The following is a 20,425-nucleotide window of genomic DNA, read 5'->3' as shown; positions in this document are numbered from 1 at the left end:
ATTTTTACAATTTTACTGATAATTGTCATAAATTGTTTTAATTGATAAATTTCAATATTTAACAAATTATTAGAAAATTTAAAAAATAAATTTAAATGAACGAAATTAAAATTTTAATTAATTGAAGACATAAATTGCATTAATTTATTTTTTAAAAAATTCCAAATCTAACTTATAATTGATAAAATTCCAATATTATCAATTAAAAGTTAAAAACATGATAAAAGGCGTAAAAAAGCTACAAATTTCCGGAAGAAGAACGGGAAGGGTAAAATAGGTATTTATAGTCGAAAGGCGGTAGATCGGCTCTATAAATAGAGTGCCTCCCCCATTTTCGAAGCCGCGTAAGAGTCATTTAGGTTTTCCAATTTGCCGCTCCAAAGACGTCTTCTTCGTTCTCCTCTAGGGTTTTCATCGCTATACCGTCTCTTCTGTTTTTCTCAAATCTGAACTTCGATTCTCCTTTTTCTTTCAAATCTTCGCCGAACCCTCCCCATAATAGACACAGATGTCTCGTTGTTTTCCTTACCCACCTCCTGGTTACGTGAGGAAGGTGGCTAGGACCGAGGCGGCCTTGATCGAATCGATTAAGGTTTGTTTGAGCTATTTGGTTGGTTTTGATAATGTATGCTGAATTCAATTGTGTTCTGATTCCAATTGATTGCGAAATCTTCTTGGAATTGTAACTATTTGGATAGGGGTATATCTATAATCAGGAACGGCTTTTTTTTTCCTCTAATTTTTGCGACGATGGGGGAAGAATGGATTTGGGTTCTCTTGTTACGATGTGCGAGATTTTTTGTACCCTAATAATTGGATTCTGATTTTGGATTATTTGGAGTTCAGAGTGTGTAGATGGTGGTTTGGGGTTCTGATAGTTGCATGTCGTACAACTCGTTCTTAGATCTTGTATGGATGTTCGGCCTTTGGATCTCGTCATGGTTTTCTAAGTGCCCTTAAACTCCGTTCCTTTTGCTTTCAAATGGATTGTTCTCTACAATTTTAAAAGGAAGATATTTAGGGTTTCCCGTAAGCTAATTAACATGAACCCTTATTTGGGAATTTTTCGCACAGACCTTCTTTTACCCGATGTCCTTAGCCATTTTAATACACGATGTGAATGTACGTATTTGCTACTTCGAATTTATGATTATCTGTGTCCAGATGAAATACTCCTTTACTATAGGAATATCTACCCTTTTGAAGGGTTGCATTTTATTAGTAAGGCATGGTTGACATGTTTGGTGCTTGCGTCGTCTACTCTGTTTTAAATGGTTATTCTGGTGCGTTATAGCTCCAATCTGAAAGACGACAGCGCAAGACTGATAGCAAGAAAGAGAAAAGTAAGCACAAGAAAGAAAAGAGCAAGGACAGGAAACACAAAAGCAAAGAACGTAAGGAAAGTAAGGAAAAATCTTCTCGTAGCCGCGACTTGAATGATCAGAAACAGAAGGCATGCGTAAAAGAGGTCAAGGATCGTCTAGAGGGAACCAAGGTTGAAGCAGAACAATTAGAAAAGAGTGGTCTCACTGAAGAGCATGGACAACCAGTATGGCCTCACAGTCCTGGCTACTTGTCGGATGGAACTCAGATCAACCAAAAGAGGAAAAGGGATGATTCATTACAGCCTGATGAAGGTTGTAAACCTGGTGTGTTCTCTTTATAGATAATAGTCTCACTTATGAAATAAATTCTCTTGGCCACATGAACAAACGCTAATATGTTATTGATTTCAAACAGGAAAAGTAATTCGGATCAAACTGGCTTCTTCACTAAGCCAGCAAGAGAATTCATCAGCTGGCAGTGAACAGACGTGTTCTGTATCTGGTTGTGATTGTTCTCGTGATCAAAAGAGTGATGAAAACAGCTCAGTTGTTCGGCGATCAACTTGCTTTGCTAATTCTGAAACGGCCCTTGCTGTCAAGGATTGCACATCTTCTAAACCTAAGATCAAAGACCCTCCTCCGCATGCTGTCAAGGATCGCACTTCTTCTAAACCTAAGATCAAAGACCCTTCTCCGCATGCTGTCAAGGAAATTAGCTCACTAGGTAATGTTATGTCATTACCACGCACCGGAAGCCCCGTCGAATCTGCTTATGAGGCCTTGTTTGAGAAGTGGGTACCACCTCCACTTCAGTTGGAGCAACAAATGGATGATGAAGAATGGCTCTTCCGAACCGAAAAGCAAGATGGACGAAGTACAAAGACCAATGAAGCCTTCAGTTCTGTCCCCAGCTGTAGAAGTTCCAGTCTGTGGCCGAGAGGACAATATCTTGCCGATGCCGATGTTTATTCATTGCCTTACACGATCCCATATTGATTTTGAATTCTTTACTCGCAGAGATGTGTACAGCCAGTAGGAACAATAGTCTTGGCGTTATAATTGTTTTAGAATCAAATATAATTGACATTCAATTTTGTTCTCTCCTGTGAGACAATGAACAGGCATGCTTTGGGGATGTGATGCAAGTGTAAATTCTTAGTGTTGATTCTATATATAGCAGCTTTTGCTTTAAAGATTTTGTTCATATCCATTTGCTTATGCCAAGAACATACCGATCCATCAATTCTTGAAAGTTCAAAACTATAATTTGATCGCATTTTGAGAACATTGGTTGTAAATTTATTGGGAAAAGTTGAAGATTCAATTTATGTTTGACACGAGCTTTCAAAGGAATGGAAATAGACAATATAATGTTAGGAGTACTAAACCATGTTCATGTTCATGCCCAGGGAGCAGTTCTTTTAGGTATCTCATTAATACATGAACAAATTCAAACAGAGAAATTGGGGGGTTAGCAATGTTGGTGGTCATCGCTAACAAACAGATTGCAAAATAAGAAACAAACATCATCCATCACTGTTCTATTTGCATCTTGGAATGTCAGCTTGGGGCCGTATCCTTGGGATGACATGGGATTAAAGATATGCTGAGAAAAAGGCGAGTACATATGAAGTTGTCGTTCCTTCGGCACGAGCAAAAGCATATTCCTTCCGCGATCATAACACCGAACAGACACTCTGCGACTTCTTCTTCTTCTTCTTGGACTTTGGTGGCTGGAGCACCACTTTAATGGCTGCATCGAACACTGCTTTCACATTCTGCAACAACAAACCATCCAACATAATCCTTCAATTAAGTGTGCACTCATACGCAAACCAAAAACAGATGGGTATCTATTATCATCATGCCTGCTGGGTTTTTGAACTGCACTCAATGTATGCTGGGGCTCCGATAGTTTTTGTCAACTCCTCTCCCTACAGTCAGTAAATAACACAGCATATTCAACCAAAAATCGCCTTCGTATGTAGCTATGAAGGTATTTATTTACCTGAACAGTGGTAATGGGCACCGCACCAGGGTGGTCTACAAAGAACTGCTTGTCATCCCGAAGATCTAAGAACGAAACGCAGTGAGGTGAATTGCAAGATTATACACTTATGTGATGACAATGATGATACTTACATCGCACATAAGGAAGGTGGAGAATTTGAACCTATGATCTCTTAGAGAAAGTAGTGATGTTTTAACTCAGTTATTCTCATATTGGATGGATGGATGGATGGATACGACTCTTGAGAAAAAAAATTCTTTCAACACGAAGAACTTGTGGATGGATGGATGCACACATCTCGGGCTGGCTTTTCAACTTGCTTCAACTAGGGAATGGCATGCAATGTGAAGGAAACGCTCTCGCTAACTTACAAAGGGTGGTGTTGAGGATCAGGATCAACTAACTATCTTGAAAATCAGAACTAACCCACTACTCTACCTGATGCATCACTCTACTAAAGCTGACTTCAAAACGAATAAATAATTCTTACCAAGTTTAGTTCCAACAAGAACTATTGGAACACCAGGTGCATAATGTCTCAATTCAGGAATCCACTGTGTGAAAATGTAAAAAGGGTCATCGGCAAAGGTATAATTTTAGCATATAAACAGTTAATATCGAGCTAGCTAGCATAATAATCGATTTCATCTACAGCTTGCTACCTTCTTGGCAACATTTTCATAGCTGGCCTTGCTTATGAGAGAGAAAGCAAGAATAAAAACATCAGCACCTCGATAGCTCAGTGGTCTTAATCTATTGTAATCCTCTTGACCTGTTCAAAAGAGTAACTTCAAATCCCTTCTAAACATTAAATAAAATGATCTAATAGGCTATTGGGCGGAGAAATTAGAACTCTCATCATGTGGTTACCAGCAGTATCCCATAATCCTAGGTTGACCGTGTTCCCATCAACCACCACATTGGCACTGAAATTGTCAAAAACGGTAGGCACGTAGTCCTGCAAATTAAGCGTTAACGGGTGCATTGTTATCCAAAAACACGCATTTCGGACAGAAATTCAACCCCACAAGCTCCAATCAAGGCTTAAAACACACCAAACAATTTTCAGATACGAATTATTCGAGTAATATAATGTATCATCATCATCCAAGCTCGCTTAAATGCTTTAAAACAATAATATACACGAAACAACAGTCTTCGAAAAAAAGAAATCCGGAAATTTAATCCTTCTTTTTGCTCCCATTGAAATCATGCCATGAAAAGCTAAAAAAGGCAACGAAATAGGCTTGGCTAAAGGAATAATCAAGAACATTTCCTTCTTAAATATCCTACAAAGTAGAAAACCATTATTATTTCCTTCTTCCCGTGGTTCTTCCACAAGATCCAATAAAACTTTCTAACAACAAGCAAGCGAGGAATAAGAATGATGTTATCGAAAATCAAAACACACTCCAGACCTCAAAATTGCAGGAAAACATAACAAACGAAAAGAAAGAAACAAAGAAACTCACCGTGGGGAAAGTGTTGCTCGTATACGAAATCAACATACAGGTTTTACCCACGGCACCATCACCAACCGTTACGCACTTTATAAACCTGGACGCACTCATCTCGAAGCACCAGATCCGAAACACGAAAACTACAATGCCTCGTTCGAAGTGGGCGTTCCCTTGCTCTCCTCCCTCAGAATCGATCGTTCATCAGGGCCAGCAAAAAGAAAGAGAAAATCAGAAAATCAACAGTAATCCATCGAGGATATTGAAGATAGAGAGGAATCAAAGAGAGTGGAGGATCTGAATTCTTGAAAAGGGAGGAAAATGGGGAATGCAGAGTGGAGAGATCCCAAATTGCAGGAGCCAGAGAGAAAGAGAGAAAGATGGGAGGAAAATGGGGTTATTTTGAAAGAAATGAAATGCGGTTGAAGCGCTCGCCCGCCTTCCCCACCTTCTGCCACCAATCCCTTCCCCTCTACCACAAATAACCCACTTTCTCTCTCTCTCTCTCTCTCTCTCTCTCTCTCTCTCTCTCTCTCTCTCTCTCTCTCTCTCTTAATTATATAATTTTCTTTTTATTATTTACTCCACTCACAAAAATAATATGATTCCTAAAAATAAATCTTTAAATATTAATTTTTTATTTTACTTTTTAAATTCTTATAATAATTCATTTTAAACAAAATTAGGGGAGGAAAATAGCAGCTCGACTCCTTACCCCGGCCCAGATATGGATTTTCCATCGAGCCCCCTATTGTACTAATGTCTATATCCTACATTGCTCGTAGCCCGACTAACCTACTAGTGCTAGTGGGAATTCTCCCATTCCACTTGAATGGGGAAGGTATCCACACCTTTGGTGGTTTGTTCTTCTCTCCAACCAACCAATGTGAGATATCACAATCCACCTTCATTCAGGGCCCAGCGTCCTCGCTAGCACTCTTCTTTCCTCCAATCGTTGTGGGGCCACCCTCAAATCCACTCCCTTTGGGGCCAGCGTCCTTACTAGCACACCGTCTCATGTCTACCCACCTTTGGGGAACAGTGAGAAGGCTGACACATCGTCCGGTGTCTGGCTCTAATACCATTTGTAACAACCCAGGCTCAAAGCCCTTTCGAGCTTCCCTTCAAGACTTTAAAACGCGTTTGCTATGGGAAGGTTTGAACACCCTTATAAATGGTGAGTTGTTTTCCTCTCCAATTAATGTGGAACATTACAGCCCATTTAATTTGTTATATATAATAAAAGTACGAATCAAAATAATTAACAAATTTATGATTTTAGTGACTAACATAAATATTTTATATTAATAAAATAAAAACACTCTTACAAATGGTGAGTTGTTCTCGTCCCCAATTAAGTTGGGACATTACAGTTCATTTAATTTGTTATATATAATAAAAATACGGATAATAGTAATTAACAAATTAAATTTATGATTTTAGTGACTAACATAAATATTTTATATTAATAAAATAAAATATAGCAATTTTAAAAATACGATGATTAAGAAAGGTTTAATATTGTTAATTCCATCGTAGTCACTTATTTGTTATTTTATGAATTTTATTTTAAAATTTTAAAATTATTATTATAATTATGTTTACTTATTTTTATTTAATTATTATCATTATTGAAAAATGAATGGAACGTGGCCAGCATAAGGTGGTAGAATGGACGTGCGTTTCTTGATATAAATAAATATTTTATTTTTTAAATCCATTCGAAAACCAATTATTAACATTTTTCATACCAAAAATAAAAATAAAAAAACATTAATTCTTCCCCTCAATAATTAAAATTATCTTAAAGTTAAACCCGCTTATAAATAATTTGTTTGGTTGAATTTTCTCTATTTCTTAAATTATTAATCAATTTAAAAAAATATATAAAAAAAATATATGCAAAGCATAGTAGTCTTCAATTTATTTATTATAATATGTTCTAAAAACAATGTATATTAAAATAAACAACAAAGTATTTTAATTAGTGTTGAATATAAAATAAAACATAAAAATAAAGTTTTTATCCTCTCTCGGTTTATTAATTTGAGTTTTTACACAATATTTTAATATTTGACACATCAGCTTTCACGAGATATCAGTAACGGAAAATTGACATCATGGACCAAAATGTTACTAAACTCATACATCTATCATTAAAATGTGAGATCGCACGTGGATTTGAGAAGGAAACGAATTATTCTTTATAAGAATGTAAAAACATCTCCCTAACAAACATGTTTTAAAATCGTGACACTGATGACGAAACGTAACGAAGAAAAATGAACAATATCTGCTAATTGTGATCTTTGTATGTTACAAATGGTATCAGAGATGTTGGCCACCGGAGGCTGATTGTGATATCATAATTCATAAAATAATTTTTATTTAAAAATGTAGTATTAATAATCAATTATTAAAGTTGAAAGTAAGATATGTATATATTAATAAACGAAAGGCAAAATAGATATTTAAATATTCTCCCAATAAAGACAAAATTTTAATGGAAATTAAAACTGTAATTGAATATTATTTTATGGTAAAGGATAAGGAAAATAAGGTATCATGTGAAAATACAGAAAAGGACAAAAGGAAAGGGAATGAGTCAGCAAATTGAATCGCGCTGATTGCGCGGAACCACTCACGTGACTCACAAACGGCGCTTCGGAAATCGGGATCCTCCCCACGTGCCAATAAATATTATTATTATTATTTTCATTTTCATTTTTTGTTGTATTTATTTATTTATTTGTTTTTATTTTGAGTATATAGATTCGCTCTTTAAGTAGTTTGGGGAATTTTTGTTCTCCATGTACAGCCAAACACAAATAAACGTAATTATTATAATTAATTATGTTTAATTAAAAAATAGGAAATAATCAAGTGCAAGTGGTTCCAATAGGCCCGGCCCAATAATGGCATTTTCGAAAATAACGTAAAACTCTGTTTTATGAAGAAAAAATAAAATAAAATAAAAAAAGAAAAAGGAAAAAAAAAAACGAATGCTAAACCCTACTTGGCGCCTTCTCTTCCCGGGGACTCTGATTTTCAGACCCATCGTTTTTTCTTGCCGGCTCGTCACTCACCGACGCTGCCGCTGCCTCCGCCGCCGTTCGCTGTAGCTGTTCTCTAAATCTCGTCCCGACAAGTCGTCTCTAGGTAAATAGTAAACCATCTTCGTTGTTTCTCTTCTATCAATGTCGACTGAAATTAGTTGCGATGATTTTTGAATGAAATCGAAATTTTGATTGGGAGTCTGGGAGTTTGGTTCGTATTTTCGCGCGGTTCGGTAGGTCTCCACACATTCGGTTAGGTCCCAGAGATGAATGGGCGAACCCAACGGAACCAATTTCCAGTGCAGTTTCCGGAGGGTTTAAGCTTCCAAAACCATATTGTTTTCGTTCTGTTTTAGCAAGTTTTCTTTAAGGTCGATTGTTTATCCATATGTCCGCCCAGCTCAGCTATCTTTGGCTATCCACCGTTTTCTTCCACTGGTAGCTCGCCCCTTTTCGACAATAAATCTGGGGAAGCTCTTTCTTGGGCTTGATTAAATTGTGCTTACTAATTCTTATGAGGAGCCCCCTTGTGGTTTCAGCTGCAATTTTTCTTTTTATATTCTTTTTCGTTTGGAGTTTTAGCCTTGTTTTGGTCTCTTATTTGTTGTAATTGAACTTCTTATAATTGTTCTAACTATTTTTTTTTTTATGAACACTGTTTGTCAGAAGCGCTTGGGGAAGCAGCAAGGCCATTTATGGCTTATTCTCGTGGACATGACTTCTTGTTTTGCAACTTGTGTGGAACCATGTTGTCATTCAGCTCAACGAAATATGTCGAGTGTCCTTTGTGCAAGTCTAGGCGAAGTGCAAAAGGTGAACATACACATCGGAGTTAATCTTATTCACTTTTAGTTTTTCATTTTGGGTAATTTAAACCTTCGAACACACATTACTTATATGAATGAGTGCTTAATTTGTAGTCTAGTTCATTTTTTCTTCATGTTTATGTAGCTAAAAATGTGAAAAACATGATTTATTTTTTCATTTTCTATCTTAAGTTTCTATGTTTCTTTTTAATCTTTTTACTAGAACTGAATTGTGCAGGTTGGTTTTTCTTTAATCTATCAACTTAAATTTAAGATGATTTTGGTAGTATAATTTTTATTCTGCTCACAAACGTTTATCAAGAATTTTATAAGGCCGATAGTTAGGGAGGATTATGGGTCCTATTGTCTTACACCTCCTTGGCTTCGTTCTCCTTTGCCATAAAGGTTATAAGTCTCGGTTATATTCACACCAAGAATTCCTTTCTTCGAGAAGCCTAGATTGTTGACATGGTATCATGCTCGAGAGAGAGAATATCCCAAGTTTTCGTGAAGAACTATGGAAAAACCATCTGGACCCGTAGCTTGGCCTTGACTAAGACTAGAAATAGCCCTTGGAACTTTATGCTAAATAAAAGCCTGCGGCATATGTTATTCGGCTGTAGTGATAGAATTCCAACACAGACCGTGGAAGATTGTGTGGTCCTCTCAGAAAGACTTAGTGTGGTAGACTGCTGGGGTTCTGACAATTGGATCCCTCAAATTCATAAGGAAGCTGACTGGTGTAGGTAAATGAATAGGCTGAATTGATCATGATTTTGAAAGCTTGTTCTTCAAACTAGCAAGATGGACCTTCGAAATTTTGGTTTGATTTCAAACCAAATGTAGTAATAGACTAATAACAATGAAGGCTGCGTGTGAAAAATGTTTCTTTAGATTTGGCAGATGGAACCTCTGCCTTCTCATACCTGAGCTAGCTTACAATTACATGAAGAAATTGTAATTACAATTACCTGAGTTATCTGAGAGTTCTTTCAAATGAAATCAATGATTTCTTGACCACAATTACATGAAGAAAGTGAGATAGCTATAACAATGTCTGTGGAACCAAGTACTAAGTATTAACAGCTAACCAGAGACTGAAAATTATAGAACTCATTACAATTCTCAGGCTGGTTAGTCTTATGCAAAGGCCCAAGTGCCATCATGATTTCCCTGAATATTATTCTATGCATCTTGAAATTGGTTTTCTGAAGGATATATATATCAAATCATTTTAGAATTTGTGGGCTTTGCTTTATTTTTAATCGTTTTGTTGAAAGAACTATGCATCTTATCATCTTTGCATATTGAAATTGAAAGTATTGGAGTCCCAATCTTTCTTTTCATGATTTGAGGCATCGAAGTTGTGCAAATGCAGTTGAGAAGCTTTTCCTTAAATATTTCATGCACTCTTTTAGTAAATATCTCTAACCTGCGTGTTGTGGGCTTATTTCAGAGATCGTCGGCAGAGAAATAAGTTACACAGTTACTGCTGAGGTATGCCTTTTGAAGCATAAACATTATCATCCCCATGCTTGTTCTATTTCTAGCTCTAAGACATCCCAGCAACATGTCATTCCTATGCTTTTGAACTTTAGGATACTCGAAAATTTGCTAAGATTGTTTCTGGATGAATTTACCCATATGATGATTCTCTACGCTCGGCAAATCAATAAGCCTACCTAACCCCCAAAATTCATATTGGGTCGATATCCTCTAGCGGTGAAAATTTTTAGTATAAGCAAAAGTTCATATGATCTAATCTTGATAAGACCCCTTCTATTTGATTGCCAGACATCCAAGAAATGATTTAGCTTTTGAAATCGCAGGAAATTAGAAAGCAGTTGGGAATTTCATTGATTGATGAAGAGAAAATGCAGCTATCAAAGGTAGTAGGAGAAAAGAAGTGTATGGTGTAAGTATTCTGCTTGAAACGTGTAAGTAGTAGGCACTAATATGAAGCTGCCATGTTTGACAGGAAAGGAGGAGATGTGAGAAATGTGGGAATGATGAAGCTTGGTTTGAGAGCAGACAGGTACTTTTCATGCCAACTCATAAGCCCACGCCCTTGAGGCTTTCTCTTTTATTCCCATTAGAAAGAGTCCCAAGTTTGAGTGTGGTTTCAATAAAAATGCAGATGAGATCGGCTGATGAAGGGCAGACCACCTTTTATACGTGCACCAAGTGCCATCATCAGACCAGAGAGAATTGATCCTCCACATAACATTATAAAATATGTATGCTTCACCATAGTTCGTCTTTTATTCTTTAGGGGGCAGCAAAGTCCTTGAGTTAGGATAGCTCTTAACGCATTCCAAAAGCTTAAACGTGGCGAATTTTGTTCATTACGACGATCTCGCTCTAGATGAAGTATAATTTTATTTTTAGTTTTCTGTTTAACAAGTATGCTTAATCATTTTTTGTTTTTTTCTTTTTGGTGTTTTTTCTTTTTTGCGTTCGGTCGATGCTAAATTTACCCTGATAAGTTTAAGTTTTTTATGAATCGACATTAAGTATTTGAGGAAGTTGAGAAAACTCAAAGCTTTGAAGGTATACTTGTTCGAGTGCTCAAAGGGTATACTTGTTCGAGGGCTCAAAGGGTATACTTGTTCGGAGGCTCAAAGGGTATACTTGTTTCGAAGGCTCAAAGGTATACTTGTTTGAGGGCTCAAAGGGTACCTGAATGCCCTGCAAGTGATCCTTTGCGTTTGCTCAACTTCCTTCAACCCTTCGATAAAAGTCCTCGTTGCTTGGACCTTCTTGATCACAAATCCCTTCCTTCCCGCATCTTTGTGGATGGATTTCAACGAGATGTTGTCATACAAGGGGAGTTATTCAAGTGCTCTAAAGGAGTTGGGCTTTTTGAGAGTGTCGAATTAATTGAGTTGTTATTTGGTTTGAAGGCTCCAAAAGGAGTTAAAGAGCCTCACAATCAAAGGGAGCTTATTTATTCGAGTGTTTCAGAGTCGAGTTAAGAAAATAATTGTTAGAGTCTCGCATTAGCTAATTAACAAAATATAAAATATATATATAAACATAAAGCAAACTAATTCGACACCCTAATTGCTATAATAAACATAAAGCAATCTCCTTAGACCAAAAAATGCAGGCGGAGATTTCAGGATTTGGTTTGTGAACCTCCATTTTTATAAAAACCAAGGAGGTCATCAAACCCTTACAAAAACAGGAACAAAAATTAGCCGGAAAGTTAAAACTAAACCACTAATTATACTACAATTCTTCATCGGAGGCGCAATAATCGCCTGAGGTTGTCGGTTGCTCCGGCATCCACTCCGGCGGCCTCCACATTACAACTCACCTCCCGCCTGAGATTGAATTTCGGAAGCGGAACGCTACTCGGTGGCGGCGAAACGCCGAACCCTGACCCCGAAAATTCTGTCTCAAAACTCCGGCCACCTTCTCTCGGTGGCGCCGACGACCGTAATCCTAAAACTCTCCATAAATCTTTAGGTACGTGGCTCGGCTCCGGCCCCAATCGATTCGTGGAATCAACGATCATAAACTCCGCCGTCGATTTCAACGCCGGAGGCCCTCTACTTCGTTTAATTGGTTTTGATTTCTTTGGGGTAAGACACTGATCTCTGGATTTCGTACCCTTTGGGCGGCACGACGGCGGGGCCCCGACTGCCGTAGGGGGAAACGGACGGCGGGGCAGAGGGAGGAGAGGCGGTTGCTGGTGGTGGCGGTGACTATAATTTGGGACGGCCGGCGGAGGGACGTTGAGAAGACCGTCGTGGACGGTGGCCGGAGAGAAATTACAGGATTTTAAACTGCGAGATCTCTCAGCAGAAAATGGAATCAAAACTGCCTCCATTGCTACACTTCACAAAGATCTGAACCTGAAAAATTCAAAACTCTATCAAACACACAAGATCAACAAGCTACAGTTACACAGAAAAAACAAAAAAACAGAGTCCCAATTGAAATTAAAACTTCTGAAATTTACAACAAAGTCGCAAAAAGATTGAATTTTGTGAAGAATTTCGTATGGATTTGAACAAACAAAAACTGGGATTTCTTGTAAAACATAAAAAAAACACAACCCAGAATCGAAAAAGTCAAAAAAACATATATTTGAATGGATATTATGGGATTTTCAGCAACCCATTTACAGAGGATTTAAGGGAGTCTTTGTTAGAGAAGATTTAATGGGTTTTTTGCTTCGGATTCATCTCTTTATAGAGCTTTGATGTTTCTTGGACGGCAACGGCTACTTTTTTTTTAATTATATTAATTTGGAGATATTTTTATTTAGCATTGGAAAATGGGGAATTAACGACAGGATTTGCAGAGCCACCGTCTAGGTCGGTTACCGTCCGTTTGATTATGGCCGTTGATTATAGCCGTTGGACCCAATCTGACCGTTGATCTCATCTTCATCATCCTCGGTTTCTCAATTTTTTTTTTGCATACGTATTTTCTACGACATTGTGGGACCCATATATTTCCTTTAAATGTTTTCTTTTATATTTATTTTAATATTTACATTCTCCAAATTAACCTTTTAAAAAAAACTATCCTTCTCCTTTTCTATGTCCTTTTTGGTCATTTTACAAGTTCTTTTTCCTATTTTACATAAAAAATTTACCTAAAAGTAAAACCTAATTTCAATTTTTTTATCCAACTCAGTAATTTTAAAATTATAAATTTACCCTTTTTAATTTTACCATTTTTAAAATTTACAGATTTACACGCCATAAAATATAAATTTTTAGATCAACCATTGAACTTTGAGTTTTGACCTAAAAAAAGTTAAAAACGATTTAGCAAACAATTCTACGATAATCTTCTTTTAATGAATAAAATGGAAATATTTTTTTTAATATAATAAAAAAAAACCGATAAATTAGTAAATTTAAAAGTTTTGAAACTTTACTAATTAGAGTCGTTAGCGTTAAAGTTACAATATTTTATAATAGGTAAGAAAAAGAAGAAAAGGTAATATATTATTCAATTGAACCTACTTTCATCACCTTTCTTATGCATGAAGGATGCTATAAATAATGCCCGTCACGTCGTTGAATGTGATTCAATACGCATCGATAAACCTACGAACCTACGATCCTTGTTGTACAATTTCACTACACGAGCATTGACAATGTAAGCTTTTAAATAATTTCTCGAGTACTCGAGAGGAGCGGGACGGTTGCCATGTAGGAATGTAGAGTTTATTAGCATATGCAAGGGCGGTGGGTTCCATCCGCCCATGGTTTCAATTATTAGTTTCTATTTCTCTTTTTTATTTTATTATTACACATATATTTGTTTATGGACACGTGAGAGTCACGCGCTCCCTAAAGAAGATCACCAACTTTGGAGTGTGACTTTGTTGGGCTGAAAGTGGAGTGGGCCCAGGCCCACTATGCATTTGTAATGTAGCCCATAAAGCAAATAATTGCTAATAATGGAACCTTTAAAAATGGGAGCATACTTCCAAAATTCCAACTCAAAGTGGTTGTAGCAGATGGTGACCACTCCATCACTCACACGTGGCATACACTATTACTTCTGCTTTTTATTTTCTTTTTCTTATTTTCCAATGCTTTTTATTTTTTATTTTTTTTATTTTTTTATTTTTATTTTCCCCCCTCTGTCCCACAATTAAATTCCTTGTTATCCAAAAGGGATAATCTTAATTGTCTTTATTATTATTATTATTATTATTATTATTATTATTATTATTATTATTATTATTATTATTGTCTTAAATTTTAAATTCAATCCATTTTTATTAATTATCATTTTTATCAACTTATTTTTTTCAAAAAATATATATAAATTAAATAACAATAATTTATATTGATGGACGGGAAAGAAATGCATTTTTTTTTAATATAGTCCTTATTGTTAAGTAACGGTTTTTCGAGCTAGGTTTTCTAGAACCACATTATTCAGAGCATAAATAGACAATGGAAAAGGGGCAGACAACACTATAAATGAAGGAGTCTGACCACATAGACTTGACACATTTTTTTTTAACGGACTAAAATCGGATCTACATGACTAGAATAAGAGAAATATAGTAATTATGACGTGACAACCATTACTTTTGTTCATTTTTTAAGCTATAATAATTATAAAAAAAAAAAAGTTATAAAAATAAATAAAGCATAAATTATGTGTTTGGAGAAAAAAAAGTTAAAAAGAAAAATGGGAATTAAATAAAGAAAAATAGGTACAAAAAGTGAACTCAAGGGCATTTACGTAATTTCACTCATTATAAAATTAAAAAAAATACAAAATAAAAAAACTAATATTCAAACCCATCCATTAATTAATATAAGAGGTCAATTAGAAAGGGGATAAATTAAAAATAAAAAAAAAATGGATGGAAAAATAAAACAACCACCAGAAGTTATAAAATTACATATTTAACCTTTTTTAGATTAAAAAAAAACGTTAAAAGAAAAGGACATATTTTTCGTTAATAACTGTGTGGCCCAACAAATATCATTATTTATATTATAGTCACAAATTATTAATCTCGTCCATTCTACTTGTCGGCAAGAAGATTGCAGATTCGGACAAAATCGTAATTTGAGCGTCCACCACACGACGTGTCGTCAACGTTTATGATCAATGTGCACCATAAACTACCCATACTTTTATCAGATTAATTTATTTAAAAAATAATGAAGATATTTTTAATTATTTAAAATAAGATCATCCATAGTAAATGTCAAAATATATAAACTATCGTCCACGTGTCCTAACATGGTTTGATTGTGGTAGGGAAAAAGACATTATATCATTTGTTTAATTATTTAATTACTAATTTATTAATTCTTTAGTTTTTTTTTTTAATTTTCTTTTATGATATCTATACTTCTTTAATTTTGATCATATAGGGACTTTATTATTAATGTTTTAAAATTCTCAAATTTAACATTTATGTATTAAATTGGGGTAAAAACCACCCTTAAATTAATAAATTAATTCATATTTTTAAAGATTTAAATGCTTTATTAATACAAATACCAATTTATTGTTTTAAATTAAGGGTAGAATTGAAAATTTTTAAATATTAAGGATGAATTTGAAAAATACATAAATGATTAGGGACGATTTTGAATATTTAGCCCCTGTATGGTAAAAAAATATACATATCATGTAATCGGGCACGACTCTTATTTTGCAAGATCTAGGAACTTTCATCATTTTTTTGTTTGACACTCCTTTTTGAAACGGTCATAAAATGCAAATAGAAAGCCGACAATGGAACCTTTATGTCAGTCGAACGAAAATTGGTCGGGAGTGGAACAATTTTTAGGTGCTGGTTGCCAATCATACATGTCAAAACCATCGAATTTGAACATGTTGCACAATAGTGTCGAAAAGTATCAGTTTTTTCACATGCATGCTTCAAACGTTCAATTGGGGTTTCAATTTTAAGTACGTACGTACACTGCAATAGGCTCTTTTTCTTCGAAATTCAAATCCGAGTATAGAATATGACTTTAATACCCCTTATAAAGACCGAGAGTCAACTAAACAAGAAAGAAAGGATTTTTTTTTTTTTTTTTTTTTTTCCCTTTCTTTGGGAGTGTAAGGGAAGCTACCAAACCAAGAACATTTACTTTCTCTCCAAAAAAAAAAAAAAAAAAAAAAAAAAAAAAAAAAAAAAACATGAATATCATCAACACTGGAGCGAGCTGTAACAGAAAGAAACGGGATTCGGTTCATCTTCATCAGTTACAAAACCCAAAAAGCAGATATTTCCTTTCATCCTCACTCCTCTTCGAACCCCTTTTGACCTGATTACCGACACTCCCCTTACGCGCCTCTTCCCTGCCTCAATTCAACCCCGTTTCCTTCGATCCAATGCCAATGGTGAGCAAAATGCTTTGATTCTGCTACCCTCAAACGAATAAACGCTCCTTTACTACTCCCGATTCTTCATTTCCCCTTCAATCTTATCCTTTGCTTCAAACAGATCGCCAATTCCTCTTTTGGGAAACTGAATTAATCGCCTCTTTCTCTTCGTTTTCTCTGCGATTTAATGAAGAAAAGGGCGTATTCTTAAGAGGGTTCTTTCTTTTTCCTTCTGTTCATCTTTCCCTCTTCGATTTCTTTTGACTTTTGGGGATTTGGGTCTGTTCGAGAACGGATTTTAGATGGGTTTGCTTAGTAGTATACTGGGTTTCTTCGGATTTGGCTTGGGAACTTCGATTGGGATTGTGATTGGATATTACATGTTCATCTATTTTCAGCCGTCGGATGTCAAGGTTTGTTTCTTGTTCCACTTTTTTTTGGTGTTTGGTCTGTCTGTTTCTTGAAAATGTTCTGTTTCTTCTACGGATCATCACTGTCACTGTCTGCTTTGTGTTGGATTATTGTTCTAATTGCTTGAATCGACAGTGTTTTCTGAAAATGTTGAGTGGTAATTCCCAGCTCGTTTGGGGTTTTTCCTGTTAGTCACTTTAGTTCCCTCAATTTCATAAGTTTTGGGGGTTTTGCTTGCTTGTACTGATGAAGACACGACAGACCTAAGTACTGTTGTTCCCTATTTTCGTGGGTTCTTTTTGATGTCTCCTAGGATTTCATTTAGATGTCACCCCATTTTCCCCTTAACTTAGAGGAAGACATTAACAGTATTTGCCTCTGAATTGCTACCAATCAAGCTTCCTTTAGGTTCTGTTTCTTCTTCTTAGGCAAATGGAGGCTTAGTAGTTATAATATTTGCTCTGATCTGAATGAGTATGTGGCCTTGTTTATGAATGCATTCAGGGACTAACTGTTGGGACATTCGTTTTGAGTATTAACCAGTCGAGTTCTTCCCGTTCTTTGTTGTCGATTGGCTCGTGTTGATGTGTGTTGAAATTTATTGTTTCAGGATCCTGTTATTCGCCCTTTGGTTGAGCAAGATACGAGCTCGTTGTTGCGGATGATGCCGGAAATACCTCTGTGGGTGAAAAATCCTGATTACGATCGTGTATGTCACCGTTTCATTTCGTGTTGTTAGGATGTGATTGCTTGTGATTCATTGTTTAGTAACAGTTTTCATTGTACCTTTCTTGTTTCTTGTAGATTGACTGGCTCAACAAATTCCTTGAACTTATGTGGCCTTACTTGGACAAGGTTTGTGCTTTGCAATTGAAAATTGATACTCTTTTGCTGAGGTGTTTGGGCGATGATACCTTTTATTGCTGTCTTTCTTAGGCCATTTGTAAGACAGTGAAGAACATAGCAAAGCCTATTATTGCTGAGCAAATTCCAAAATACAAAATCGAGGCTGTTGAATTCGACACGCTTACATTGGGCTGCTTACCACCCACTCTTCAAGGTACATTCCTCCCTGTAACGGCCCTTGACCACCGCTTGTAGATATTGTTCTCTTTGGGCTTTCCCTTTCGGGTTTTCCCTCAATGTTTTTAAAACGCGTTTGCTAGGGAGAGGTTTCCATACCCTTATAAGGGAACGAGTGCCAACGAAGACACTGGATCACGAACGGGGGTGGATTGTGAGATCCCACCTTGGTTGGGTAGGAGAACGAAACATTCTTTATAAGGGTGTGGAAACCTCTCCCTAGTAGACACGTTTTAAAAACCTTGAAGGGAAGCTCGAAAGAGAAAGCCCAAAGAGCGGTGAACTTAGGTTGTTACACCCCCCCTAGCTGCTCATGAGATAGTAGTGTATTGTTGTTAGAACATCCCTTCATTACTCCGTTTTTGGGAACTAGACGAAGAATCTCACTCTTTGATGAATTTACAAACCAGGAATGAAAGTTTATACGACCGATGATAAAGAGTTGATCATGGAGCCGTGCATGAAGTGGGCGGGAAATCCGAATGTTACCGTTTCAGTTAAAGCATTCGGATTGAAAGCGACTGTTCAGGTTGTGCGCGACTATATGCACTAATATCGATTTCGATATGCATACTATAAATATGTATCAATACAACGAGCGAGTGTAGAAATATCTGACTTTCTCTTGCCTTTCAGGTGGTCGATCTGCAAGTGTTTGCTATTCCGCGTATAACCCTGAAGCCTTTGGTCCCGACATTTCCTTGCTTCGCCAAAATATTTGTCTCTCTAATGGAGAAGGTGCTGTAACTGGTTAACTCGTATATACTTAAATAAAATTTGAGTCATATTTTAAATTTTGTCGATTCTGCAGCCCCATGTCGATTTTGGGCTGAAATTGCTCGGTGCAGATGCGATGGCCATCCCGGGGCTGTATAGGTTTGTTCAGGTACGAATTATTGTATATCATGTTATCTTTACAGATATTGTCAACGTAGATAACGAACTCGTGAAATTTCTTCCCCGTCATCACAGGAACTCATAAAAGATCAAGTTGCCAATATGTATCTATGGCCGAAGACCCTCGAAGTACCGATAATGGATCCTGCGAAGTGAGTTCTGTTCGTGTCGTTTTATATTATGATTATGTTGAAGCGTTTCGTTTCTTGATTCGGGTAATCTTTTGTCAGAGCCATGAAGAAACCTGTTGGCATCCTTCATGTGAAGGTTTTGAAAGCAATGAAGCTGAAAAAGAAGGATCTATTTGGGGCTTCAGATCCATATCTGAAACTGAAGCTCACTGAAGACAAGCTTCCTTCTAAGAAAACGACTGTGAAACACACGAATTTGAACCCGGTTTGGAACGAGGAGTTTACTTTTGTCGTGAAAGATCCCGAGTCTCAAGCTTTGGAACTGATTCTTTACGATTGGGAGAAGGTATTTTCGTAATAATCTCATCGAGGAACGTTTAGAATCTTCGTTACAGAGGTTGGTTGTCTTGTTTTGTTCTTAGGTTGGGAAGCATGATAAGATGGGAATGAATGTTGTTCCACTGAAAGAACTTACACCTGAGGAGTCCAAGGAATTGACTCTTGAAGTGTTGAAAAATATGGATCCTAACGATACACAAAACGAGAAGTCGAGAGGGCAGCTTGTCGTGGAATTGTTGTACAAACCTTTCAAGGACGACGAAGCTCCGAAAGATGATGGTGATGATGCAGCGGCAGTACAAAAGGCTCCCGATGGAACGCCCGATGGCGGAGGCTTGCTTGTTGTCATAATCCATCAAGCTGAAGATGTGGAAGGGAAGCATCATACGAACCCCTACGTTCGTTTACTTTTCAGAGGAGAGGAGAAACGAACTAAGGTAACGTTTTAGTATAACGTGCAAAAATGAACTCTCGCGATCACGGATTAATATGCTTCGGGTTCATTAACTTTGAACTCCATTTGGCATGTATGCAATGCAGCATGTTAAGAAGAATCGGGATCCAAGATGGGACGAGGAGTTCCAGTTTACGCTCGAGGAGCCACCGGTGAACGATCGGATTCATGTGGAAGTACTGAGTGCGTCTTCAAGGATAGGCCTGCTTCACCCCAAGGTATGTATAATATTTTAAGCTTGGGATCGGATCGTATGAAGCTCGGGATCATATTCTGAAATTTGAAACGTAATGTGAACAGGAAACTTTGGGGTATGTGGACATAAACTTAGCTGATGTCGTCTCAAACAAGAGGATTAATGCGAAATATCATCTGATCGACTCGAAGAACGGAAGGATCCAAATCGAGCTACAATGGAGAACTTCGTCATAGGCAGGCAGAGCTAGTAGCAGCCACTCTTCTCATTGTATTTCTTTTTTGCTTGAAAACCTTTTCTTCTCCTTGTAGGCTAAATTGAAGTAGGTGATTTTTGTTTGAATGAAATGTTGATATGGTTTGGTTTATTTTCATTTGGTCCAAAAACAAAGATTGAATAATATCATGCTTTCATTTTGGTTTAAAT

The 20,425-nt window shown here is 36.6% G+C and overlaps 4 protein-coding genes across 6 annotated transcripts; 3 read left to right on the top strand and 1 right to left on the bottom strand.

Annotated features, from left to right (window-relative positions):
• The first annotated feature begins 330 nt into the window (after nt 1-330).
• LOC111805212 (uncharacterized) lies at nt 331-2,518 on the top strand. 2 transcript variants are annotated; one of them, XM_023690156.2, is made up of 3 exons: nt 331-592; nt 1,295-1,637; nt 1,741-2,518. In XM_023690156.2, the coding sequence occupies exons 1-3, from the start codon at nt 509-511 to the stop codon at nt 2,319-2,321; spliced, it is 1,008 nt and encodes a 335-aa protein (XP_023545924.2). In that variant the 5' UTR covers nt 331-508; the 3' UTR covers nt 2,322-2,518. The 2 variants fall into 2 exon arrangements, with proteins under 2 accessions (XP_023545924.2, XP_023545923.2); XM_023690155.2 differs by having other exon boundaries at nt 1,295-1,649.
• A 149-nt stretch (nt 2,519-2,667) lies between these two features.
• On the bottom strand, nt 2,668-5,280 carry LOC111805213 (rac-like GTP-binding protein RHO1). The gene is made up of 7 exons (XM_023690157.2): nt 4,809-5,280; nt 4,207-4,294; nt 3,999-4,108; nt 3,827-3,890; nt 3,334-3,398; nt 3,194-3,259; nt 2,668-3,103 (listed from the first exon to the last, which is right to left on the bottom strand). Exons 1-7 carry the CDS (start codon nt 4,905-4,907, stop codon nt 3,002-3,004), a joined length of 594 nt encoding a protein of 197 aa, XP_023545925.1. The 5' UTR covers nt 4,908-5,280; the 3' UTR covers nt 2,668-3,001.
• A 2,511-nt stretch (nt 5,281-7,791) lies between these two features.
• On the top strand, nt 7,792-11,061 carry LOC111805811 (uncharacterized). 2 transcript variants are annotated; one of them, XM_023691046.2, is made up of 6 exons: nt 7,792-7,952; nt 8,516-8,662; nt 10,112-10,152; nt 10,485-10,544; nt 10,634-10,690; nt 10,793-11,061. In XM_023691046.2, exons 2-6 carry the CDS (start codon nt 8,545-8,547, stop codon nt 10,865-10,867), a joined length of 351 nt encoding a protein of 116 aa, XP_023546814.1. In that variant the 5' UTR covers nt 7,792-7,952; nt 8,516-8,544; the 3' UTR covers nt 10,868-11,061. The 2 variants fall into 2 exon arrangements, with proteins under 2 accessions (XP_023546814.1, XP_086984257.1); XM_087128131.1 differs by having other exon boundaries at nt 7,795-7,952; nt 8,519-8,662.
• A 5,276-nt stretch (nt 11,062-16,337) lies between these two features.
• LOC111805099 (synaptotagmin-2) lies at nt 16,338-20,424 on the top strand. The gene is made up of 12 exons (XM_023689992.2): nt 16,338-16,901; nt 17,510-17,608; nt 17,704-17,754; nt 17,836-17,959; nt 18,393-18,511; nt 18,619-18,720; nt 18,794-18,868; nt 18,955-19,031; nt 19,110-19,356; nt 19,433-19,786; nt 19,890-20,021; nt 20,104-20,424. Exons 1-12 carry the CDS (start codon nt 16,791-16,793, stop codon nt 20,233-20,235), a joined length of 1,623 nt encoding a protein of 540 aa, XP_023545760.2. The 5' UTR covers nt 16,338-16,790; the 3' UTR covers nt 20,236-20,424.
• The last annotated feature ends 1 nt before the right edge of the window (nt 20,425 follows it).

Source organism: Cucurbita pepo, chromosome 11 (assembly GCF_057944985.1).
Source record: "Cucurbita pepo subsp. pepo isolate OVF chromosome 11, ASM5794498v1, whole genome shotgun sequence".
In the NCBI taxonomy this organism is placed as follows: Eukaryota; Viridiplantae; Streptophyta; class Magnoliopsida; order Cucurbitales; family Cucurbitaceae; genus Cucurbita; species Cucurbita pepo.
This window is presented reverse-complemented; position numbering and strand designations above follow the sequence as displayed.